The sequence below is a fragment of the Rattus norvegicus genome, chromosome 15 (genome assembly GCF_036323735.1).
Source record: "Rattus norvegicus strain BN/NHsdMcwi chromosome 15, GRCr8, whole genome shotgun sequence".
NCBI classification, from domain to species: domain Eukaryota; kingdom Metazoa; phylum Chordata; class Mammalia; order Rodentia; family Muridae; genus Rattus; species Rattus norvegicus.
The window spans coordinates 107596216-107623778 of NC_086033.1; the positions used below are offsets into that span (position 1 = coordinate 107596216).

Sequence of the window (27563 nt, forward strand, 5' to 3'; positions counted from 1 at the left end):
GTGAGCCAAATTAAGTGTGTTCTCCCTTAAGTAGCTATCACACCAAGAAATATTGTACAGCAATTACTTTAAAAATGATTAAACATGATGAGTCAAGAGCAGAAGATTTGAACCTCTACTTAGTGCTTCTCCTCCTTTCCTTTCTCCTTCTGACTTTCCTCATAATTATCATCACTGACATCTGATGAGTGCCTGCTAAGGTTTAGAGAGGTTTCCCAGTGCTTGTTTGCTTAATCAGCTCAACACTCACAGCTTAAAAATCCCTACTCGTAACAAAACAAAATAAAAAGTTAGAGACAGAAAACTAAAATTTTCACATAGTCAAGTCATTATTCTGCTTCCAGGTTGTAGATTGTTTTCTTTATGCAGGTGAGGGCTGACACAAGATAAGGCAAAGCTTGTGATTGGACAATTAAAAAGTAAGGCGGGGACAGAGATTTGGTAAGGTGGGAGAGAAAAAAACGGAGAAGAACCAACATGGAGGCAAAGAAGGATGACCCAGAAACACATGGCCTTAAATGGCCTCAGGTAGTTATGAATATTTCATAAGAGATGGATTTTTATAGGGCAATTTGTCTTATCTAGGTGGGCAGTTTATATCGTTATCAATTGGTTGTGAGTTTATTGTGTAGACATTTTGTGGATTGAGTATTTAAGATATAAATCTGATTGCTAAATTACAAGCTTATTGAGTTTTGATTTTAATGGGTTACTGTGAGTTGAGACTATAACCACAGGGGGTAGATGCTGGGAATGTAAACAGAGTCAACAGTAAGAGAGCCACTATATGGGTGGTCTCTGAATGAAACTGGTGTGGCAATGACCTACCTTGGGAAATAAATGGATGGAGAAATTGCTGCCTGGCTCAGTAGCCAGCGGTAGTGTGGGATAAAGAATGGGAGCTTAGTGGATAAGACGCATTGCTGACTGAGATGAAAATACCCTGCGGATGTCCTGTGGCTCACTGGTGCCGGCAATAGCATGGGATGGTACAATTTTTTTATTAATATTTACCTCCAGGCTACTAAAATGCATGTTAGATGTTTTCTGGATAAGCTCAGATTTTTGCTAGATATTTTCTATGGTTAGAAGGACTTTCTCAACGTACAAAATAAAGTCGCATTCAGAATGACACTTATAATGCTCAACTGTCTATTTTGGTGAACCAATTACATTATAGGCCTGTTGATATATTGAACAATATCACTGCCAATCTGAGATGCCTGACATCACACTATATGTAGCTCTTATTTTTTTTTAAATTTGAAATTAACAAAATGCGAGGCTACATATTTTGACATTAGCAGTGTCACTTTAAATATTGTCCCAAGACATTAATAGAGACCATGCTTAATTCATCATTGTTCTTAAGATGACAATGCTTCTAATTGTAGAATTTTCTTATAAAACATTTTTTGTGTATGTGTGTAGATGTGTTTTTGTGAATTTATATGACTACATGTATTCAGGATTCTATAAAGGCCAGACATGAACACAGATCTTCCGGAACTAGAGTTATGGAAAAGCCACCATTTGAATTCTGGGAACTTGATGGATTTTTTCTTTGATGAGTATGAAGTGTCCTTCCCTATCTCTTTTGATAACTTTTAGTTGAAAGTCTATTTTATTGGACATTAGAATGGCTACTCCAGCTTGCTTCTTAAGACCATTTGCTTGGAAATTTTTTCCATCCTTTTAGTCTGAGCTAGTGTCTGTGTTTGTCATGGGGGTTGTGTTCCCTGTATGCTGTAAAATGTTGGGTCCTGTTTATGTATCCAATCTGTCTTTTTATTGGGAAATTGAATACATTGATGTTAAGAGATAATAAGACAGATGATTGTTGGTTGCTTTATTTTTGTTGTTAGAGGTGATATTATGTTTGTGTGGTTCTCTTCTTTGGCATCTGTTGTGAGATGATCAATTTCTTGGTTTTCCTTGGTTGGAGTTTCCCTCCTTGTTTTGGAGTTTTCCTTCTATTATCCTATGTAGAGCTGGATTAGTGGAAAGATAGTGTTTAAAATTTGGTTTTCTAATGGGATATCTTGGTTTCTCCATCTATGGTGACTGAGAGTTTTGCTTGGTATAGTAGCCTGGGCTGGCATTTGTGTTCTCTTAGGGCATGCATGACATCTGTCTAAGATCTCCTGGCTTTTAGAGTCTCTGGTAAAATCTGGTATAATTCTGATAGATCTGCCTTTATAGGTTACTTGGTCTTTTCTCCTTACCACATTTAATATTCTTTCTTTTTGCTATGTACTCAGTGTTTTGATTATTATGTGATGGGAGAAATTTCTTTTCTGGTCCACTCTATTTGGTGTTCTGACTGCTTCTTGTACATTTATGGGCATCTCTCTCTCTCTTTAGGTTTTCTTCTATGATTTTGTTAAAGATGTTTTCAGGCCTTTTGAATTAGGAATCTTCATGTTTGGTCTTTTCACTGTGTCCTGGATTTCCTGGATGTTTTGGTTTAGGAACTTTTTGCACTTTGCATTTTCAATATTTTCTATGGTATCTTTTATGCCTGAGATTCTCTCTTCTATCTCTTGTACTATTTTGGTGATGCATGCATTGTAACTCCAGATCTCTTTCCTGGAAACTGAACTCCCCAGGACTTCTGCAAAAGTAATAAATACTTGTAATAGATGAACTGTCACTGTGACATGTAATTGTAGAATTTTTAAATGATCCTTTTGTAGTGAAAAATTGAATTTTACTTTGTATATAATCTACTTATCTTATTGCTGAAGGGAAGACCAATTTCATTGGTTCCTGAAATTGCAGTGGGAAGATGCTTTCAAATAGAAACACTGCACAAAACCTTTACATTCTTCCTCTACCTAGCCTGGGCCCACCTTTCATATGATAATGACCCCTGGTAAACATTTTTCCAATAGCAATGCAAAGAGATGCCTTGGTTAATTCATATTCCTTTACATAACTTAAATATGTATTAGAATCAAAATTCACTTACAAATGTTAAACCAGTGCCTATAGTTTAAAGTCATTAGTAATTTCTTTGAATGTGTTTCAGGTCTTCAGTGTCTTGGTCCTACTACGGGAGAGGAAATGAAGGAGGAGTTTTGTAGAGGAACTTTAATCCAGCATCATGACTGCTCTGACTAGGGTCCATATCCAAAGACCTTCTAGGTATCCTTGTTAGTATCCCTCTGGCTGAAATACAGACAGGTCCTTAATAAACACCAATTCCAAACAAAGAAGATAAAGTTAGTTTGTAGACTGATGAAGCCGTATTTGAACATGGCATCTAAATAAGGAACAGTGACAATTCAGAGAAAGATTTGACAAATGAATCAGAGATGAGATTGGCCCAACTCTCAAGAGAATAAATAGGAAAGAGAGGCAACAAGAGAGTCTAGAGTGAGTCAAGAGAAGAAAGCAGTTCAGTTGAGTTCAGGCAATGCAATGGAGTTCAGATGAGTTCAGGCAATGCAGTGGAGTTCAGATGAGTTCAGTGCAGTGGAGTTCATCTTGGTGCAGTTCAGTTGAATGCAGTTGAGTTCAGTTGAGTTTGTGCAATTCTGATCAGTTCTGTTCAGTTCATATAGTCAGTGAAGACAGTGCAGTTCAGTTCTTGGAATTCAGAGGCAGTTTTCGCAAGCAGAGAAATTCTGTCAGAAGCTAAAAGAAGCCAATCAACTTGGAGAGGAGTTTGAGCCAAAATTGCTGAGTTGAACTCAGCCAGAGAGCTCAGAAAGAGGTAGAAAGAATGAGTTCGTTCAGCAGTAAGCCTTAAGATGAAGATTATGTCTGGCAAATAAAAGGAACTTCTACAGAGGTTTCTGATTTCTGTGACCTCTAGACAACCGGCAGCATGCAGCACAACCAAAATCATTCTGTTTGCATGTGTCCCCCACCATTAAAAGCTCTTTTCTGCCACCCTGCACTTCATCCTCCTGGCTCTTAGGGAAAGGTCTTGCCTCTGTATTTCTTCTGGAGAGTTAATAAAGGGAATGATAGCCACTCTTAAATTTCATCTCCCTAGAAAGTAAATGTACAAATATATAATAAAATTTCCCACATATTTAGCCCTCACAATTGTATTTTGGGAATAGTTCTTTTGGATTCTTGTTCAAAAATGTTTTTTCATAGACACTTTAATTTCCCACTGTAATTCTCTTTCAAACTCATTAGGCTACTTTAAATGGAGACGGGTTTAACATTGATGGCACAAATTTGAATTCAGTCTCAAACACTTCTGCACCACCATAATATGTGTTTTTTTTTAAAGAACAGCCAGAATCATTGTTCAATAATATAAGATAAATTCAAGTGTTTTAACCACGTAGTTTACTACTATGAGTAGTGTTTAAGGTAACCAAATACAGTGTTAGGAATTATTGCACTGGCAAACCTCCGGAACTATTCAAATTGTGTTAGCACTATTTGAAAAACTCACACCACATGTAAATATTATCTTTATATGATATTATAAAACATATGTTCACATACTTGTGCCTCAAAGTAAATGCCGGTGAAATTTTAATCATTGCAATTTTCCCCAAATTTCTTTAAGGTGCTACTGGAATATAGTAGAAGGAAAGAAAGAACACTATTCATCTTCACTACACCAGTGTCTCTTCACTAAGGTCTCTGTATGGGGAAAAAGGCTTCAGTGAAGGAAAGCATGGCAACAGGCAGGATGCTCATCAGTCTAACTGTACACTTCTGAGAGTTTGAACAGTTCTCATGGATGCAAGAAATATTGCAATGTTTGCTGACCTAATGAAATTCATTGTTACCATCCTGCCAGAAGATAGATAGTGTCTAAATATTATACAAAACATAATGAGTGTTTCATCTTTTTTCTAAACAACCAAACATTGCCATCAGGTTGTAAAAAACCATTCAAAATTCTCAGGGTCAATCAAAAGTCCCAATGAATTGACTCAATGCTAGTAGACTGCCAGCTTTTTTAATTACTTTAAAAAATTAAATTAGTATACTTTCTAATAATTTCTTATTTTAATTGTAAGATAGTAACAGAAAAGTTAAAGGTATTAATGAGGCATTATATAGTGTTTTCACACATGAGTTCTATTCATGTTTCAATAGGCTTAAATGTATCTGCCTCCTCAAACACTAATTTATTTTAGGAACAAATATTCAAAATAATTCTAATTCTATTTAAAGTATATAGCACATTATCAGAACCTGTGTCCATCTTACTGTCCAAAGTATGTTAGAAATTCTGCTTTATGCAACTGGGACATACCCATTGATCAACCTTTACTATCTTTACCCTGCCTTTGCCTCTGGTAACCACTATTCTATTCCCAGCTTTTATGAAGTCACCTGTTATGAGAATCCATATATGAGTGAAATTATATTTCTTTCTCTTTTCATACATGTGTGTGAGAGAGAGAGATAGAGACAAAGAGAGAAAATGAGTTAGAGAGAATATGTGTGTTTATGTATATCATGTTGTGTATGTAGAAATTGGCAGACAACCTCAGGTATATGTCTTATACCTTATTTGAGACAGAATTTCTTGCTGTTTGCTGCTCAGACACCAGACTAAGTGGCCCAGGGGCTTCTGGAAATTACTTTCTTTATCTCCTAGCTCATCATAGGGTACTGGATTCTTATGTATAGTACTGCTTCTGTCTTTTTGTGAATTCTGAGGATTGAGCTTGGGTTGTCAAACTATGCAACAAGCATTTTACCCACTAAGCCACTTCCTACTTTGGAATTTTAATGCCTGGCTTATTTTATTGAGTATAATAATATTTAATAACATTCATGTTGTCTCAAATGAAAGGATTTAATTCTTTATAATGGGTGAATAATTATCTACTGTATACCTGCACTGAATTTGTCTCTAGGGATTCATTTCAGTTGTTTGTATTTCTTGGCTATTTTGAACAGTGTTGCAGCAAGTATAAAAATACAGACTATTCCATTCACTCTGAAAATATGTAGTGAGATTGTTAGATCATACTATTGCAATGTTTTTTAATTTTTGAGGTAACTCTATATTGGTTTCCATAATTACTATACTATTTACATTCTTTCTAAAAGTACACATGAATTCTCCTCTACTGTATCTTCATTGATACTTGTCATCTTTTGTTGTTGTTGCTGTTGTTGTTGTTGTTGCTGCTGTTTTCATGTTAGGATCTCACTATTTAGCTCTGGCTGTCCTGGAACTCACTACTTGACCTTGAACTCATAAAGATCTGCCTGCCTCTGCCCCCTGGGTGATACAATTAAAGGTATGTGCCACTAAGCCTAGTTACTGTAGTTTTCATCTTTGGTCTTTATAATAATAACAATTTTTAGGCTGAGGGTGGTGGTGCATGCCTCTGATTACAGCACTTGGGAGGCAGAGGCAGGCAGAACTGAGTTCCAGGCTGTCCTGGTCTACAGATAAGGTTCCAGGACAGCCAGGGCTTCACAGAGAAACCCTACCTTGTAAACCAAATAAGATTAGATAGATTAGATAGATAGATAGATAGATAGATAGATAGATAGATAGATAGATAGATAGATATTCTGGCTAGAATGATCTGATATCTTATTATGGGTTTAATTTTCATTACCTAGCTAATTTTTGCTGATAATCTTCATGTGACTATTAGGCATAATCTTTTCTGAAAAATGTCTATTGTTCATTTTTATTTCATTAATTTACTTTTAATACTGGTGTGTGTGTACACGTGTGTGTGTGTGAGTGTGTGTGTGTGTGTGTGCACACGCACATGTGTGTACACACTAAGGCAAGAAGAAAACTTGGTGGTGTCTGTCTTCCCTTTCATGCATGTTTCAGAGAATCAAACTCAGGTCACCAGGTTTGCAATGTAAGTTTGTTTACCTGCTGAGCCTGTTCCTCATACTTAGATAGTTGTTTGGGTTTCTACTATTGAATTTTCTGAGTCCTTTATATACTATGAATATTAACCCCTTTGTTTGTATTTTCTATATTCTTTTAGTTGTCACTTTTCTGTGTTGATAGCTTTGTTGTGAAGCTTTTTAAAATAACACAATCTCATTTCCCTATTTTTCCTGATACTGTGCCCAAATAACTTTGTCCATCCCACCCAATGCTGTTAGCAAGATAAGTAAAAATATTTTGGATAGCTTCAAAATCATTTTGTATGACTTGAAATAATACAATGCTTACAAGATCGGAACCAGCCATGAGGCAGTTCCTGAGCCAAGCCTCAGGTAGGTTTTGATGGGCTAGTGAACCAATCACAATGTGGCTTTGATATTTTAGTGAACCAGTTAGTTCTACATTATGAACCCCGATAGCACTAAATTACTGTACACTGGACAATTTAAAATACTGGATATGGAGGTGACCGTAAAGTAGAGCATCTTAAGTCTGTGCTGGTCCCCACTGGTAACACGACTTGGAGACTGGCCTCTACGTGACTCTGGCTTTGGAGACCAGTAGTTGCCTGCATCTTTGTTGAGTTCACATACGTCCTGTTAGGATTGGTGTGTTGGTGGGGACTATCAGGATTCTTAGCTGCAAAAGAAACAACCTCTGTAGGATTGAACACTAACAGCTTCCTAGAAGCTCTTTTTGTTGTTACATGAAAGGCAACTTTAGCAAGACAATTTCTGCATACCAAAACTTATCTGACATAGGGGCTATCTTGAAACACCCATCACCTAAGTAATTTTCAGCAAAGGGAGGCTTTCTAGTGTGTGTGCCAAGCCTGTCTCTGGACCAAGATAATCAAAGGTTCTGAGAAACCTTCAAAAGAATAACCCTGTAAAATATCAGATAACAATCACTTAAAAAGGACTACTTCAAAGTTTAGGTGCCATCACTGCAGATTCCTGCCGGATACAACAGCTCTGCTAAAATTCTGTAACAGTCAACACTAACTGACTTTGACAGATATTCTCATGGACCTTTTGGAACTTCCAGAACAACAGTACCACCCTCCCAGCCTTCCACAGCTGAAGGTCCTAACAGAAGACAAGGATAGTGGATTGAGCTTGCTCCAATAGTGTTCTCACCAGAGTGGATTCCCCAACGGAAACCTGAAGCATTTTCTGCCTGGTGGAGCATTCCTGCCAGGTGAGATGTCCATTTACATGAGATTACCATAATCTTTATTAATAGCTTGATCCTGTAAGGAATGTTTGTGTGAATGAACCAAGAATATTTGAATTGTTTATATCCTAATTGCTGAGCACCTTACAGTCCATCAGTCATGTACTCTTAAATGTCTTAAAATTTCTTCACTGTATTTTTTTTCTTTCTTGAAGTTTCATAGCTTCCAGTTTTCCATTTGAGACTTTAATACATTCTGAGTAGATTTTTGTAAGTGGTGAGAAACAAGTCTATCTCCTTCTGTATGTGAATATCCCTTCCTGCATCAGTAACACCTTTACCGAAAGGAACTTGGCAGTGGATGTGTGGGGTTACTTTGGGGATCTCTATAATGTTCCTTCAGTTTCTATCTATCTAATGTCAGTTTATGCTGTTTGCATGGTTACAACTTTGCAGTATGTGTTGAAGTTAAGTAGGGTAATGCCTCCTGCTCTGTTCCCCTCCCCCAAGATTGCTTTGGCTATTAAATATTTTTCTGATTCCATATACATGTTAAGATTTTGTTTTATACTATATATATATATATACATATACATATATATATATATGTATATACACTGTGATGCACTAAACTAGTATGTAGATCACTTTGGGCAGAAGAAGCCTTTTAACAATACCAAGTTTTCTGATCCATGAAAATACAAAGTCTTTCTGGCTTGGTCATCTTTAATTTCTTCTATCAATATTTTATAGTTTTCGGTGGAGAAACCCTTTGCCTCTTTAGTTAAATTTATTGTTAGCCATCTTATTTTTTTTCTCTAGCCAATGTCAAGGTAATTTATTTTCTTGGTGTTCAATTCATATAATTTATTGTAGACATATAATAATAATACCAATTTTAACATGTGGATGCTCAGAAACTTTGTTAAGTTTCTTTATTAATTCTAACACAGTTTTGGATAACTTTGGGGGCTTAACCATTTGTTTGTCTATTTAGTTATTTGTTTACTTATTTTGAGACAGAGTCTTATATATCCAGACTGGTCTCCAACTTTCTATATGGCCAAGAATCGCCTTGACCTTCTGTTATTTTTGCCTTTATTTCTCAAGTGCAGGAACTTCAGGTGAGCACAATTACACAAACTCAGAGCCTCACATGAATATCAAGTAATCATTCTAACAGTGCTCTATGTTTCTGATGCCCTTTGAGGAAACTTTAGGCATTATGTAGAATTAAGTGATGGATGTGAGCATTCTTGCCTTTAATTATTTATTTATTTTTATTTATTTATTTATTTATTTATCTTGTGAGCAAATTTGAGCTTCTCCTCTGTTATATAATGTCAGCTGTTGGATTATTATATGTGTTTCCTATTATGGTTGACACGCACCCCTTCCACACTTAATTTGTGTAGCATTTTCATCACAAATGGGCTGAGTTCTATCAAATGTCTCTGCAGCTCTTGCAAAAATCTTAGGTTCTTGTTCTTCACCTTGCTCATACAATACATCATACTTACTACTCATTCATTTGAACTGAGCCTTCTCTATATTATGCTTCTCCCCCTACCATTCCACTATGCAACAGAAATTAATTCCCCATCCTTTGCCTTTGAGAGACTACAAATGGCATGACCTGTGAGGTACAGGTATTACTCCATATTACTGAAAGAGGATTTTATTTCCATAACACTTCATATGGGGAAGAAAAAATATACCTACATATATCTGTGAGAAATTATTGCTTAGTGTGTTATTTCCATTCTAAAGAAAAGATGCACTTACTAGCTTGTGATTATAAAACTGCTACATACAAGCCTATACATAATATGTAATTAAGTGATTGTATGTTTTTCTCTTTAAGTTATAAAATTATGGTTAATAAGCTCACTTGGGAGGATAATTAGCTAGAATAATCCAACAATACATTAAAAACAACTTGGAGGCTTTAGGTATGTGCATCGGTCAAACTCAGGCATATTTTATTCGTTTATGTTGCTATTTTTACCATCACTTCCTCAAATGTAAAGCCACTGCAAGTGGTCAATATCAATTTATCACTTTTAACAAATTCATAAATTACTTTAAAGCACCAGAGGTTCAGGTGAAGTGTAATACCAATAAAAATTATAAAAGAATAGTGAACATATGCTTATCATAACAATGACTATGGAATCTAGATACCCAGTGTTTCAATAATCTCACAGGCATATAACTTGTAATGCAAAATATTGGAATGTCTTGTCAATAAAATTAAGTGTAATATTGTATTCCATATTACATAGTATTTTCTCTAACTCCTATTAGGAACATATTGTCAAATGAAATTTATACTCCTAAATAATTACAGAACTGGATTTTGTGACCCAGAAAACCAAAGTGTGTTGGTACATCCTATGCACTAACCACTGTGACCCATTAATAACTTTTACTTATTAAACTTTTTCTGATCACTATTTTTGATAAATTATGCATAAAATTAATATGAATTTTGTATTCGTCCAAAATACCACATTGTATTTGAGTTTTTAATGTAAGTTCTTGTGTACACAAGAACTTTTGTTCAATGCAATTCTTCTGTCTGTCCATTTCAATGTTCAAAGCTTTATTGTGCACTGTAATTTTAAATTAAATAAAGGGTTTACTTCTATATTGCCTAGGTAGGCAATTGGTTCTGCTAACTCAATAAAACTATTTTTCAAATGGCTCAAATTGCATTATAAAGATAGTTAAATCATTTATGGCACCTTGAAATTATTTCTTAATAGTTTCCTCTTTCAGTTTAATGATATTTTATACTAACATTATTTCTCCACCGATATTTTTTTAAACACCTCTTTCTTATTCCCCAGCTAAACTTAAGACTTTTAGGCTATTTAAAAGCCTATTTTTCTACTATTCTTGCTGTGAAAAATACAGATAGATAGATAGATAGATAGATAGATAGATAGATAGATTTAAAACTGAAAGAAAAAACATACAAAAATATTTATTCATACCCACAGTCTTATCTAATTTGTGGCATATCTATTTGTTTCCATACACTGAAACAAACACTTTCTAGTAATCATAGGTGATAAATCTTAACCTCAAAATTTCTAGGCAAGCATCTTATAATCTGAGCATGTAGGATGTGTAAACAAGAATAAGAGGAGCTCAATCTATTTCTGCCACATTGTAAATTCTCTACCATCCTGGGCTACATGAGGAGCTATTTTCTAAAATATTAAAACTAAAAGAATTTTCATATTTATACAGTTAACTACAGTCTTAAAATAGGAAATATTAAATATCAATATTTAAATGATAATATCTTAGTAGATGTGAGAATACCTTATACATTTACATATTTCAGCTATCATTTATAATTTAGCATAACTATATAGTTAATATAAATCGTAATATTTATTAATATTAACATTAAACATAATATAAATCTTAATTACATATAAATATTTGCAAAGTAATTTGAGCATTTGGAATATGAACACTTCATGTGACTTCTAATAAAATATACTGTTTTCAGGCCATAATAATATGCATTTCTCAAGGGACATATCAATGTATGTCTAATTTATTCTTCATTATCTCTTAGCAAAGAATATATTGGTTTGCTCAGATTAATTAAGTAAATTCCAACCCAGGAAGCCAATACCCTTAACTGTAAGAAACAGAAACTCTTGCCAGAGAAAATTTGGTGTGCCAGGGACTGAGATTAAGGTAGAAGTTGAAACAATATTACAATAGTCCACAGGTAAAAGATGAGTTAATAGTAGATCTTTATATTAGTGGAAGAGTTATCAGTTTTTAAATGTGTACTCTTATACCTTCATTGAGGGAATGTGGAGTTGATTTATTATGCAATGTCAATAAATGCTTCTCTCAGTATGTACACCAAAATCCATTCTTTGTTAGTTTGGTGCCATTAGGGAATAGATGTATTGACTTAAAAGTAAAGTTAAATAATATTTTTCCCTTTTTCCCACAGGGCAATTTCTACTAAGTAATGTAATGACCAGAACCATGGTAAATCATCAAATAAAATGCTTCCATCTTGTTGGAAGACAAAAACACAGTGATCCAAAGCTATAAGAGACTATCTTATTCCCATCTGGTCTCTAGTGTTATTGAAACAACAAATAGCTACCAACTAAGAGACCTTCACATGTATTGAGGAACGCTTAATAACTGTGATTCATCTCTCTTTGTCTAATACAAAGATTGGATCTTAAAGCCAGTGTCCAACCTCAGATAATACTCTTATAGGCTCTAATATGGCTTGCTCAGAAGCACATTGTGTTCCACCCAAAGAAATTGCATTCCTTATTGAGTGAATTATTTTAGGACAAACTGTCACTATTTAGTGAAACACTAACCATCTTATAGCACTTTTGCAACATAGGTAAATAATTCTGCTAAATCATAACCATCCATAGGGTTCATATCTATAGAAACTGTAAGTTTTATGGAGCCACATTTTTTTTTATCATTTCTTCTTATCCACCTGTGTGCTGGGTCCATGCTAGTTAACAGGCAATGTTCTACTAAAATAAATAGTTACTCTTTCAAGAGAAGTATAGTTAAAAAAAAGTGTAAAAAGATAGAAGAACAAACAGAAGATGGATCACTTAAAAATTGTTTTGTGGGTATTCGTGTTTAACTTTATCAAGTGGATATTTTGGCTTGAGTTACTAGTATGAAATTTATAAAGATGCAATGTATGTAAGTTAATATTTTGTTGCTGTAGTTAAATAACATGGAAAAGGCAAGTTATGGAAGAAAGAGCTAATTTGGACTTATAGTTCCAGAGAGATGAATCCATCAGGGAAGGGAAGAACAGAATGAGATACTGGGGATGGCAACTGGAGCAGGATGCTGATAGAGTATATCCTCAATTAAAGCAGGAACACAGAGCAAGTGAATTGTAAAGGAAACAGAGCTATAAGCTGCCGAAACACACCTCAGTAATAAACTTCACTTTTTCCAGCAAGAATGTACGACTCACCACCTCCCTAAACATTGTGACCAAGTGAAGACTGAGTATGTAATTACCTGAGTGTGTTAAAATACATTTCTCACTCAAACCACTACAGGTGGGCCCACACAGAATGAAATCATGTGTATACAGTCCATGGGATGTACTTTAGAGTATAGTCCGTCCCTTCTCATACACAAGAAACATAGTGATCCAACAGGAAAGAAAAAGAAAGTCTTTCCTCTAACTCCAGGAATGAGATGTGGGTGGAGCTGCCATTCTTTTTTTTTAATTTTTTATTATATATTTTTTTACTTATATTTCAGAGGTTATTCCCCTTCCCGGTTTTCTGTCCATAAGCCCCCATTCCTTCCCCTCCCCCTCCCCCTCCCCCATACGGATATTCCCCCTATACATCCCCCTGATTGCCCTCCCCCATATTCCCCTGCACTGGGGGTCCAACCTTGGCAAGACCAAGGGCTTTCCCTTCCACTGGTGCCCCAACAAGGCTATTCTCTGCTAAAGATGCAGTTGGAGCCCTAGGTCAGTCTATGTATAGTCTCGGTAGTGGTTTAGTCCCTGGAAGCTCTGGTTGGTTGGCATTGTTGTTCTTATGGGGTTGCAAGCTCCTTCAGCTCTTTCAATCCTTCCTATAATTCCCCCTAAGGGGATCCTATTCTTAGTTCAGTGACTTGCCACTAGCATTGACCTCTGTATTGGACGTGCTCTGGATGTGTCTCTCAAGAGAGATCTATATCCACTCCCTTTCCGCATTCATTTTTAGATTCCTCAATCTTATCTAGTTTTGGTGGCTGTATATATGTGGCCACATGTGTGTCAGGCTCTGAATGGCCATTCCTAGAGTCACTACTCTAAACTTTGCTTCCATATCCCCTCCTATGAATATTTTTCCCCTTTTAAGAAGGAGTGGGAGCATCTGCATTTTGGTCATCCTTCTTCTTGAGCTTCCTGTGGTCTGTAGATTGCATCTTGGGTAATTTGAGCTTTTTGGCTAATATCCACTTATGCATGAATGCATACCAAGTGTGTTTTTCTGTGATTGAGTAACCTCACTCAGGATGATATTTTCTAGTTTATTCCATTTGCCTATGAATTTCATGAAGTCATTGTTTTTGATAGATGAGTAGTACTCCATTGTGTAGATTGTGTACCACATTTTTTAAATCCATTCTTCTGTTGAAGGGCATCTAGGTTTTTTCCAGCTTCTGGCTATTATAAATAAGACTGCTCTGAACATAGTGGATCATGTGTCTTTGAGGTATGTTGGAACATCTTTTGGGTATATGCCAAAGAGAAGTGTATGGAGCTGTCATTCTTAGCTACAAGTAAAATTCAACCTCATAGAAAATAAAGGGCTATACAAATAAATTTATAAAATATAGTTATATATACTTTCATTTTCATTTGCATAAATCTCAAAAACATTAACTTCAAAAGCAACTCAGGTTTATTGATGTTGACAGCATTCTGCCCAGTATCACCAGCAGGTGCCAGGAAGCTGAAAAATACTCTTGATTTCTTAGACTGAGTTTCTTCTTGGGCTTTGCATGCTGTAGACTTCACAGTATTTGCAGAATTACATACCAGCTATTACTGGTTTGAACTCTCCCTCTCATTTTATTTTTTCTAGCCTAAGTCCTTGTCTTTCTTCTTGTTATCTTAGATCTTAGGGACACATTCCTTTTTAGCTTATTTGCTCAGATTGAGTGTAATGATCACAACTACCTTTGTGGCCTTTCTCAAGGGCCAACCTAATTTGGTTAAAGAAAACATTTAGCACTACCTATGAACACTCCATCTTCTTCACTCCACTGGACTTTAAACCAAGGCATAAATCTATAGTCCATAGTCATTTATCAATTTCATCACCATCAATACCAAAACCAAAGTATGAAATATTAGAGTCATAGTAGGCTAGATGTGATGAAGACTTTGCTTTTCAAACTGTTGTTCAGGCACTAGCTCTAGAGAGGATTATGCTATACAGTCAGACTTGTGATTCTTAAAACATGAGAACTTACTGAACTGGAGTCTAGGAACCTTCTGGGCTAATATTCTGAGGTCTGAATATATACAAAACATTCTACACAAGCCATATGCAAGTCTTCAAACCCTGTGTCAATACCTGGGATTTTCTTTCTCATATATTAGAATTATTTTATGAAAGCACAGGTTATGAATTTAAATCAGCTAGCTCTCTGCTTTCTTATCTGTAATGGATTCTGTGAATTAAGAAAAATATGTTGGGAAGACTTTTTAATAAGTAAGATGATTTACTAAGCTTCTTTCTACTTTCTTCCTTTACCATTATAAGGTTATCAATTTCATTTTTAAATCTTTGCCACAAGGCATGAGTAGAAGTAAAAGAAAACACCTTCCATCTGAGAAGAGTTCTATCTTTGCATGCTCCTCTTTTGAAATTTGTTCTTTAACAATTTCATAAACGATTATAATACATTATGATTATATTCACCCACATTGCCAACTTTTACATCCAAGCCCTCGACTCTGGATGACTTCTTCCCATGTTCTTCCTAGTATTTTCATATTTTTTTATGCAAAAATCCGCTGATTTTCTTTAGGGTTGCCTGTTGAGGCTTTTTTAAAGAGAGGATATGCTACCAAATATTCCAACAGCCACTAACAACAACAGCTCCACATTAGGGATGGGGCCTCATGAGCCCCTGCACCATCCATAATGGAATGTTGATGGCCTCTTGATCTATTGGTCTTCTGCAGGTAAATACAACTTCTATGTGTCCGTGACTGTAATGACCAAGATGTATCTGGTGTTTCACAGCACTTCTCCCATTCTTTTTACTTCTACAACATCCCTTGAGCCTTGGATAGAGAACTTAGTTAGAATGATACAGATGACCCATTTAAGAACATGCATACAGTGCCCACAGAGTCTAGAAAAGGGAAACCTAAAACTGGAGTTACAGATACTTGTGAGATTCCATGAGGGTCCTACAAAAAAATGAAGATCTTCAAAACCAGTAAGTGCTTTTTAACTGCTAAGTCATCTTTCCAACCCCACAGGGAATTTCTTAGTCTTTTCAAAGTTGGTTGTTTGGTAAAACAAAACAATACACCTGACGGTTACTTTTGGTACAATAGGTAGTTCTAGCAATCTTAAACATACTTTATTTTTCCTTAAGCAGTATTTTAATGCATTTAATTCTTTAAAAAGTTTTTATCAATTTTTTGTTCTCTGATCTGAGAGTTGGTAATATACCTCCAACAAAAATATGACATTAAATCTCTTCAGATACTTATCAAATAACATAGTATAATCATTAGGACCATAAAAACAGCTGTTGTCATGTGAAAGAAAAATTTCCACAGGTAACAAGTCCTTCCAAATCTGAAAATGTGGTTATTCACTGGGATCAGTCAAGACAACAATTTTTGTATTCACAAGATAGAACTGTTGTTATTAGACATATTAAATATCTTTATCTGGATAGGGAGGGATTTCAAGAATATCCCTGAAATAGCAAAGTGTATTCCTAGAGTCCAATGTTCTTGTGAGGCCATGGAACACAATTCATTTGGAATGGCCTATTTAATTAACTACTTCCCCCTTAAAACATATTATTCATAAAATACATATACTGAAAAGGCATTGTGTTAAATTTCTATTTTAAAATATTTATTTGTGTATGTGTGTGTGTGTATGTGTGTGTGTGTGTGTGTGTATTTGTGTATCATCATATGTATATGGTGCCCTCAGAGGCCAGAAGACAAGGTCAGAGCTCCTGGAACTGGAGGTACTAGTGGTCTTCTATTACAGCAGTAAGTGCTCTTATTAACTGAGCAAACATGCAGGCCTGTCAAATTGTAGTTTTTCATTGACTATCCTGAAGTCAAGTTTATTCCCCCAAATATTCTATGCATTTCAGTGTTTGTTATAACATATACCAGGCTATATAATGAAAAAGAAAAAGCTCAAGTGGAGACAGAAGAGTTAAGCGTTAATAGCAGTGAATCAGACTATGCACTGATTCCATTGCTTCTCTCTACCACAGGAAGTTAAGACAAACTTTTATGCAATCTGTATATCAATCAGTGTCTTCATTTTATTCATATTAAATTATAATTTATTAATTAGATTATTATGTTAAAGATTTCTAAGAGGATCAAGTAAATTAGTACATAACTGGAATGCTGCACAATGAACAAACACTATTGCTATTATAATTTAATTATTATTACAAAGTAAAATAATTTGCACATCATGTTCTATGTTATTATCTTAGTAGGTGCTCGGTGACTTATATAATTAGTAATTATGGAAAAACATTTTCTCCACCAAAATATTTGAACTTCAAACTGAATTTAATTGAGATCAATGGACTACTTTAACTATAGAGTATGAGAAAAGACTTGAAATTCCTTCAGGTTTTTCTTGCAGTCTCTTTCCCAGATGATAAGAAAGATGACAGGCTTCTCCCCACCAATTTGGGCTAGGGAGACAGCTTAGGCTAGGAAACAGTCTGAGTTCACAGTACAGAAAGATGGGAAGAAGCAAAACCAAAATCTGTAAGTCAGACACTCAAGCCATCACATCAGATGTCAGAAGTTCATCCATCCAAAAAGACAGAAGAAGATAATGAATCAAGATCCTTCAATACTTACAGGTACAAACACTGTTTCCCACAGCAACTTGATGAGTTCTGAATCCTGAACAAGGAAGCCATGTTTATGGTGCTTAAAGTTAACCTGGGGGTAACTGCCTTGGTTCCATTTTTACTATACTGGTAGATTGCTCTAAACATGCTAGAATTTGGTATAGGCCAAGACACATATGCAAAAGTTCATAATCTGATCCAAAATATACAATAATTAAAAGCACCTCCAATTGTAGCCAAAAAGATAAAGCAAACAGAAATGCTCTGATAATAGTACATGCACCAGAAAACAACCAAGTGGGAAAATTATTAATCAGTGAAATATAGATTATTCAAACACATTTCTTGGGGAAAGATAAACAAAATTAACAAAACAAATGTTAAATCAATAACATTGAGTAGTATCTGAAATGAGTCATCTCTAGAAATGAAATTTTATATATGTTTTCCTAGACAAGCTGTAAAAGGTTCTATCTTGATCTTGCTCACAGCATGCTGCATATTCATCTCCTGCAGCAGCACACAGTTTGCATAATATAAGACCCAGTTCTGTGCTTTAGAATACCCTTGGGTGAGCTTAGATAAGAGGGACTCTGATGTTGCTTTGCATTTCCCTTTGAAAGGGTTTCCAGATTTCCTGAAAAAATAGATTACCTGTTGTGGAAGACTGAAGAGATTTTTATTATATGTGATATGTGCATGAAGTCATATAACTGAATATTATAGTTATTTGCTGATAATATTGAATAACAACAAACATTCCAAGAATATATATGAAAATGCAAAGCAAATACAGAAGAGAATGTATTTTAAGACATTTACATTTTAATCTATTGATTTATGATCAAGGAATAGTGGAAGAAAGCATTTCTTACCGAATTGTTATTTTTTGTTTTGCAATGGAATGAGATTCTAACTATTCATGAGCACAGCCTACCTAATGTAAAATAAGTTAAAGAAGAAATCATCCAGTGGAAGCTATATAGCAGAGAAACTGGTCAGTTTCTAATAAATACCAGAAAAACACAGAAAATCGTGCTTAGATTTGTGTGAGATATATACTTAATTACTAGAAATATTGTCTACCAAAATATATTCAGTGTTGTGATTTCCATTAAGACAAACATAGCTGTCTGTTCTTCTATATCCTTTTGTTCACTATACATACATTCAAACTAGCCACTCAAAAGCATTATAAAAACTTGTGCCTGTGTTGAGACCTTCTTGATGTGATTATTCCCAAAATAATACATAAAACAACTGCCTCATTATTTACATCATAAAGAATCATCAATAAAGCAGATATGGTATACATTAGGAAATGTAGACAATACACAAATATTGTACCATTTCCTAAAGATGACTTTAACTTCCTCAGATTGTAGTATCCACAAAGAATCTGAAAAGCCCTGCCTGTAGAGACTGAGGGATGACTGTGCCCCTTTCTGTTTCAAAATTCATATTTTAGCCTTTTAAGAAATACAAGCGTTTGGATTCCAAGTGTAAGTGAGATCATAAGCTGCACTTAAAATTACCTCATGGAAACACAGACTATGCCACTGCTTTCTAATAGATTGATGGTTAAGGAGGAGGCACTGATCAAGGAGAAATAAATCCCAGTGATCAATACATGTAAGATGTGAGATAATATGTATATTTCAAAATTCAGAACACATTTAAAACATCTTTTCTATTAAAAATTATGCTGGTGAACAGGTGACCGACATATTAATAAACTTGACTAAATCTCCAGTTAGAAAAATAATATGCAGCATTTTGTGTATATGTACACATACCAAATAAATATTCAGTTACTAAGCTGAGTAAAATGAATTACTAAAAGAAAATGTGGACAAATAGTACTTCTTTTGAAAGTCTCCAAAACATCTATAAAGAGAAATGAAAGCATAATAACACCACATTTTTCAATTCTACTTTGAACTAGGTTGTGCTTCAAAATGTGGCAAAGACATTTCCAGATACAAGATTACTATTTTTCCAGATGTGCCCATCACCAAACACTGATGAATAATTAATAACAGCTTCTGCAGTAGTGAAATAAGGACCAAATCTTAGTCAACACGTCAGAATCCAGGCACACACATCATTAGCTTTTGTTGCTACGCTTGCTATTTTACTATTACTACAGTAAGGGCCAATATCATTAATGTGATACTTACTGATGGGTAGAGGTAACCTTCTCCATTCATTGCTATGTACAACCCTGTCTTCACTCCCTGGATGGCAACAACACGCAGTCCCACTGGGATGAGGTTGAACAGAGCTGTTGAAGATAAAGGTAATCTGTCACTAAGCGGTAAATGGAGCAATGCATTTCAATAATACTTCCCCCTTTACTTTCTGTTATTTAAAAAACACATAATAGGGGTTGGGGATTTAGCTCAGTGGTAGAGCGCTTGCCTAGGAAGCACAAGGGCCTGGGTTCGATCCCCAGCTCCAAAAATAAGAACCAAAAAAAAAAATCCATAATATTTCTATTTTACAAGTTGACTAAAGAATTTTATGATGAAGAAGCTTCTGCTAAATGAAAAAAAAAAAAGAGCATCTCAGTTTCAGGTTTCCCACAGAAGGCTTGCTCACAACATTTTGAAGGGTTTGGGGGACAGAACAGAATCAAGCCTGGAATTTTGCTTCTATTATCCAAGTCTCTGACCCTACTATATTTCAGGAAAAAAATCATCTGTGGATATTCTCAAGGCACAGAATTTAAAACTCCAACTTTAAAGTTGACTATCATTTTCTACACAGTATAACTAGGTATTTCAGTGCAGCATAGACCAGAAGTCCAGAAGTAATTCTCAAACTAAATTACTTTGGCAGAAGCTACATGAGACGCCAGAAAATCCAAGAAAAGATGTATACCTGCCCATGGGATAAGCTTAAAAGGTGTCAAGAAGATGAAATAGCATGTTATTTTCAAGAAAGACTTTTATTTATTGGTATTGTATAAAGCTATAAATAAACATAAAAGTATAATATGCTGTTTTATATTTCTGATAATTTAAAAATCCAGCTATATTTTTATGTTTTCTTCCCTTCTAATAAAGTATTTAATGTACTTTTATGAAGTATATTCAACAATATCATTTTAGATATTGTCAACCATAATATGTCTAGCATGCTTATACTACTCAATGAGGCTTGCATTAGTATTCTTAGTGCAAGTGTTATTGACAAGAAAGCTATTAATTAACTGCTCTCATTTAACTCCTTAACTTGATTTTACTTCTGAGCAATGGGAATAGGCATTAGCTCTTAACACAAATGTATGAATAAAATGTCTTATCTTTAAGTCTTCAACTTTTTTACAGAAGACATGTCACTTGAAAATGATATACAGTTTGATTTTATTCTAAGGCTACTCAGTACATAATTAAAAAGTAATTTTGAAGGTTTTGTTCTGTTTTTCTTTTTCAAGATCATACTACGTATGATGGAGAAAGCTAGGTTCTCTTTTGCAATAATTACATATTTCTATTCTCCAGATCATACCATATCTGCACCTCAAAGGAAAACAGCAGGACATGGTCGTGATAATTACCCATAGATTAATTTGCGGTCCCACAGGTGGATAGTTGAGTGTTGCTTACAATATACAAAGTAACACTGAACTGTCTTCAACTGGATTCTAGAAGGTTATGACATATAGAAAAAAGTTTTAGACCTTTTTATTTGTTATTTGGTGTTGAATATAGTATGGTGCCATTGAGAACTAGGCTTTGTCCTGGAAATTCTGTTTCTGTTTTGCATGTGAAACTTATGTTTGTTTTTATCTTTATTATCTCCCTAAAATTTGAAAGGAGGGACACTGTAGGATAATTCCTAAGCTCCATGCAGAATTTTAAGAGAGAACATAATCTTGTATATGTTTACCTAACCTGATAATTTCCAACCTATTTACTTTAATCTCTGTATCTTGATTTAAAAAAATGTTGTAGCTTTTGAATATGTCATGTCAACTATATGGTATAATTCCCAAAGGCAAGAGTAATATGAATATAATATAGTATAAGAAGTAGAAAAGTTCTAAAATATAGCCTAAAATAACCTTAATAAAAATTACACTATCTTTCTTTCCTTGGGATTTTGTCAGGGAAAATGCCAGCAATTATCATTTACAAATTAACAATGTGGAGCTGACCATGGAAAAAGAGTGGTACTAGTTAAGAACATAGATAAATTATTTTTCACTCTCCTTGAATTTTTATAATTACAAAGCAATGAGGCAAAACCTAGTGGAATAAAAATAAAGATGTCCCTGTGATTGTGTTTCTGTTGTAGAACTCTCTGGTCTGCAACTAGATTTCAACCCTGGCTGTACATGAAAATGGCTGCGTTTATGAAATAAAATGACCATACCCAGCCCTGAACCAAACAAGTCAGAATCTCTAGGGCTAGGTTAAGGACACAAGAAAAGTGTCTTAAGTGCTCCTCAAATGAACTTAGACTACAGTTCATGTGAGAACCCATTCTAAACCCTTTGAGGGGTGGGTGATGTGATGACGCTTGTATATTTCAGACAGTCAGATCTAACTATGCATTCACACTATGTATACCTCACACCCTCACATGTTGCCAGAAAAAGAAAAAAGCAAAGAGGAAGTTCTTTCCTTCAGGTGTAGTTATTTTTGTTTCTTTTCCTTTGAAAACTTTTGTTATGATTTGTGCAGATAATGACACTCAATATCTAATTCTATAAAAGAATTTTATTTATAAATCTCTACCAACAGCTGTTTCTTTTCTGTGTTGCCTGTGCCTGAATTATCTTTCTTCTCTTTTCCTAATAAGAAATAAAATATAAATAAATAAATAGGAAATAATATAGGGGTAATTTTTAAGACAAAAGTGGAAGAGACAATAGAGAGAAGGATTTTTTATTTATAAAAAAAGAAAAGGAAGATTAATAAGAAAAATGTATATATAATATTATTTGAAGGGAGTAAAGCAAGTTACCGAAAATTACCAGTATAAACACACTCTTCATAAAAGTCAGCTCACTTCAGATATAAGGATACCAAAAATACTAATATTTCACATAGAAGCATGATGTATAAAACAACTTATTTCATGTCATTAACTGTTCTCAGAATCTCTGCCTGAGAACCTGATGAGTGGAACTAAAACATGAAGAACTGATGATTCCATTACATGGAAAAGGTCTTCCTTTCTTTTCATGGAGTATAGTCTATTGTGAAGAGAATGTTAACTTGACAGGAAGTCATCATTGCTCATGACCTAAGGATTGTATGTATGTCCTGGAACTGAATCTATCAAAACCCATTTGGACATTTTTCTAAACCTAGCAATAAAAGGTGAGTGTGTGTGTGTGTGTGTTTGTGTGTATGTGTGTGTGTTAAAAGTAATGTGCAAATAGAGGAAATTACAGACCAGTATAGGAGAAAACTGTGAAAAATGTAACGAGTATAATATAAAAAATACCAAATAGAAGGGAAATATTAATATTACAAAAGATACATAGAGTTTTAATGTTCACAGACCCTATGGTATAAGACAAATGTTTTATACAATGTGTTTATACATACAGAGCCTGAAGAATGCCCTCTATGCAGAAGACATTAACTTTTATACTGATACATGTGTGTACCTAACTGTTATAATCAGATGAACAGTGATATTGTGGACATAACCATTGCTTGAAAAAAACAAAAACTCAGTTTAACACCACAGGTCTCAATGAAATGATGCACGCAATCTAGTGGGCAACTAGAACCAAGCCAACAGGACCAATCACTTCCAAACACATCTCACAAAGCCATTTGTGTAGCAGATTTGGTTGGTCACTTACTGGAATTGGTGCTGTCATCCTTAGTTCCATCGAGAGCTCCATCGGGGTGCATCTGCAAGTAGTAACCTTGCCTGCAATATAACCTGGTCACTATGCCCTTGAGCTGGGGATCTGAAAGGCAAACACAGGGGTAATCAGATTCACAGGGCTGCAAGGGAGAGTTGGATTGTTCTCCTTCTTTTAAAAAAATTTCATGTTTCTTCTTCAGAAGATGACATTTTATAAAGGGTGCACATTTCCCCAGACTTGTCTGGGTCATGATAGCCAGATTACACAAACCACCACAATTAAAGCAAGCACAATAATAAGCTTCAGAAAATAGGGCATTTCATAAAACTAGCATGTGTATTTTCATTATTCATTAGATGGTTAAACTAATTAAATCATTAGTTTAATTACAACTTTAACCTCTAATTATTATAAACTAATTCTGTCATTCGGGGTGGCAATTCAAGAGTTTTGCAGTGGAGTGACTCAGAAACTTCGTTCAAGGTTTCAAATGAAGTTTTCATTTTACTTAAACTGACAACCTATAAGTGAGAGAAAACTGTATTTTAAAAAATTATGTTAAAATGTGATGTATATCTTTAATAAAATCCCCAGTTTGGACAATACCCCCTACCCTCAGCTTTCATGGAAGGATTTGTGGTGTTTATAAATGATATACAAAAGAGTCAGACATTTCACTTCTGAACTCAAAGTGAGACCTAGAATCAAAGGACACAGGAGATTGATTGGGCTTGGCTCAGCACTGCAGTGGATGCCTTGCATGTACAGGACCCAGCATTGCTGAAGCAAAACAAAATAAAACAAAACAAGAAAAGACAAGACAATACAGCAAAATATGACAATACATTAATCTACATAGGAATCAACTCTAGGACAATGTCCTGGTTAAGTTGTAAATGAAACAAGCAAGCTCTTTATTTATATAACTGAATAGAACAGCTGAGTTTTGTGTGTGTGTGTGTGTGTGTGTGTGTGTGTGTGTGTGTGTGTAAGTATGTATGTATGTATGTATGTATGTATGTATGTATCATTCGATTCTTGGACATCATACATAGAAGTAAAGGGAGGTGGGCATTCACTATAACTAAAGGGGAAGCTATGTATTGGGGTCTTCTCACTTAAAGACTTTAAGAAAAGATAGCTGCCTGGTAATTCAGTGTTTCTCTAGAAGCTAAGAAAATAAATGTATTTAAGAAAATAAATATTTGCATGTGGCTTTGCAAAGGTCATGCTCATTTTGGAAGCATAGCTGATATGGGACATCATAACTCTCATGGCAACAGCCTTTTCTCCACAGCAGCTGAATGGAACATGGAAATTTGTTTGTACTGTCCAAATTGCAGGATGCAATGAGCAATCCGACACATAGTCTTTAACACAGACTAGCCAACAGGCAAACAGAAACAACGAACAGGCCAAACAAGCAGATTTGCCCACAACAGAACAGCTCTGGGATTTTGAACAGCTTTTCAGAAATGAAAAAAATAATCAATCCAAGTCATTGTTCTTATTCATACGGCTGCACCAAGAACATTTACTTTATAGATGAGATGATGAATTGGACACAAATAACATTCTGGAAAGTAAGCTAACATTGAGGTATGATAACGTCACTGTAACAAGCATGTTAGAAGACAGGTGTGTTTAAAATACTGATTAAAAAGGTGTGTAAAAAGGGGATATCTAAGTAATTATTAAGATTGTGTATATACCTGTTTGGTTTTGGACCCTGAGACAAGGTGCATGTTTTACACATCAAAGCAGACCTGGCCTCCACCTTCTACCAGCATCTCTCAGTCCCTACCTGGCTTCAACCCTGAACTTTCCAGTCCAGGAGCTGGACTGCCCTTTCCCCAGTAATCTAGTCATTTTTATTCCCCTTCTCTATTTCTCTCTCCTTTTCTTCTCTGCACATGAGCATTATCTCTTTCTTTTCTCTTCCTTCTTTCTCTTTCTCCCTCTCATGGCAACTCCTTAGGGCCAGTGAGCTCACCTAAGAGCAGCTTCCAATCAACTTGCATTTAGTATAAACTAATCTGGCTTGAGTTGGTTTATTTCACCAGTGGAGAAATAATTTATCAATACTTTCTTCTATAACAAATAATCTCAAAATTCATAATCCCATAATTCTGCTTTGTCTTTTTCATTCTTTTGTTCTGTCAGAACACTGAACCCATGGGATAATACGGCCTCCATTTAAAGTACTTGTTCCCCTGCAGTTAATCCTTTCTGGAAATTCCCCTCACAGATATAACCAGAGACATGCCCAACCAGTCTCCTAGATAAGTCAATCCAGTCAGGTTGAAATTAATGGTTAAGGTTAATATTAACCATTGCTTGACTCTTAATTGCCACTTTGTTGCTGTTGTTTGCTTGGTTGGTTTTGTTTTTATTAATGAAAATAAATGTTTCTCCATACAATATATTCTGATCATGTTTCCACTTCCTCAACTCTTTCTAAAATTTCATACTTCTGAGATAAGTTTAAAAGAATATAGCCCCCCATCCATCTCTTCAACATGCCCTGCCCACTGCAGTCCTGTACCTGGTATTGGTTGCATTTCTTACGCTCTTATCTGTACATTGGTAGCAAGAAAAATAATGAACAGTGATATTGCAGATATGGCATATGCCTTTAATCCCAGCACTCAGGAGGCAGAAACAGACAGTTCTCAGTGAGTTCAAATTTAGCCTGGTCTACATAGTGAATTCCAGGATAACTACATCTATATATAAGTATATATATATATAGATGTATATATACTTATATAAGTATATATATATAGTGAGACCCTGTCTCAAAAATAAACAAAAATATAGCTAAAAGGATGGAAAAATTTATTAGTGCCTGTGAACATAAACAGAGAATTTTACAGTCCAGTTCTGTAAAATCCTTGTGTTCTGTCGGCATTTATTTTAAATAGTACCACATTCTAGCCGCTAGTTTTTCCAGAGTTTAGTTAAATAGATCAGTCAGGGCAGGAAGATCCTATAACCTAGCACACAGCTTCCCTTTACTCACACGGTGAGCCCTTATGAACCATACCTCATCCTTATTATGAGAATAACAATAAAACACAAAATTTTATTTTCTAGTGTTCATTTAATAATAAAAGCAATCTAATTTGAATGTACCTGTTTACACAGAACTTGGTATTTTTATTTTTAAAAACTAATAATTACATTTGTCCTTGGTTGTCAGGCATTGTTCTATAAAAACCTGATTCATTCATTAAATCTTCGCTATGGGTCTACTTCAGAGGAAACTGAATCAAAGATGAGGAAATTGGGAAAGAGAACAATAAAGTAATTTTACAAAAGGTACAGACTTTACAAGACTGGAGGTTGAGTATATATGAACACTCAGCCTGCCTTCTTAACAGTCAGGCTATGTGGTCTCTACAAAAAGAAGAAACTAAATTGCTTTATAGACTTCAAATAAAATGTAAATCAAACTGTTTAATAAAAAGGAAGTAAACAGAAGTTCTACCATTTCTATAATCATAAAAAGAAAAAATATAACTTTTCCTTTAAGACCAAAATATACCTGTGTCTCAACCCTACATACTCACAAGCAAATGGGAAAGGCAAAGCCGGAACGGAATTGTTAGAGTATCAAAGTCACTGAAAGTTTACATCCATACCACTCTGTAGCTGGACAAGTTCTTAAGTTTCCAGTTTCTGCCTAATCCCTGTGAATCCCTCACCAGATTTGTAAAGGCAGCACTACATTTCTAAATCTCCACCCATACCATTTTTTCCTATAATTTTCTCATCTTCAACTAGAGCTAAAAGGAGTTTCTACCCATGACTTGACTGTTATCTGAACACCATCACACCCATAACACCAAGTTGTTTTCATAGTCCACCTATTGAGATATTTGCCTCCAAAGAATTCTTCTTCACTGCCTAACGCTCTTCTCCCTTTATCATCTCACCAATGTGGGATTCTCACGCACTCTCACTAAATACAATGTCAACTAAACCATCTCTCGAGTTCTTCATCATTATTTTTTAAACATAGCAATTACTCACTTTTGAGCTTTAAGATGCATTAAAATATCCAGA

General features: G+C 34.9%; 1 protein-coding gene and 1 non-coding gene across 9 annotated transcripts in view; one reads left to right on the top strand and one right to left on the bottom strand.

Moving 5' to 3' along the window:
* The window catches only part of Fgf14 (fibroblast growth factor 14), a 643687-nt gene that overhangs the window by 153416 nt on the left and 462708 nt on the right, over positions 1-27563 (bottom strand). For all 8 annotated transcript variants that reach the window (XM_039093636.2, XM_063274614.1, XM_039093639.2 and 5 more), the window contains 2 exons: positions 23487-23597; positions 19840-19943 (listed from right to left, as the gene is read on the bottom strand). In XM_039093636.2, the coding sequence (XP_038949564.1) occupies positions 19840-19943; positions 23487-23597 (215 nt within the window). The remainder of the gene's footprint in view (positions 1-19839; positions 19944-23486; positions 23598-27563) is intronic.
* Positions 20049-20121, top strand: Trnap-agg91 (transfer RNA proline (anticodon AGG) 91). The gene has a single exon. It is a non-coding gene; the product is annotated as a tRNA-Pro (tRNA).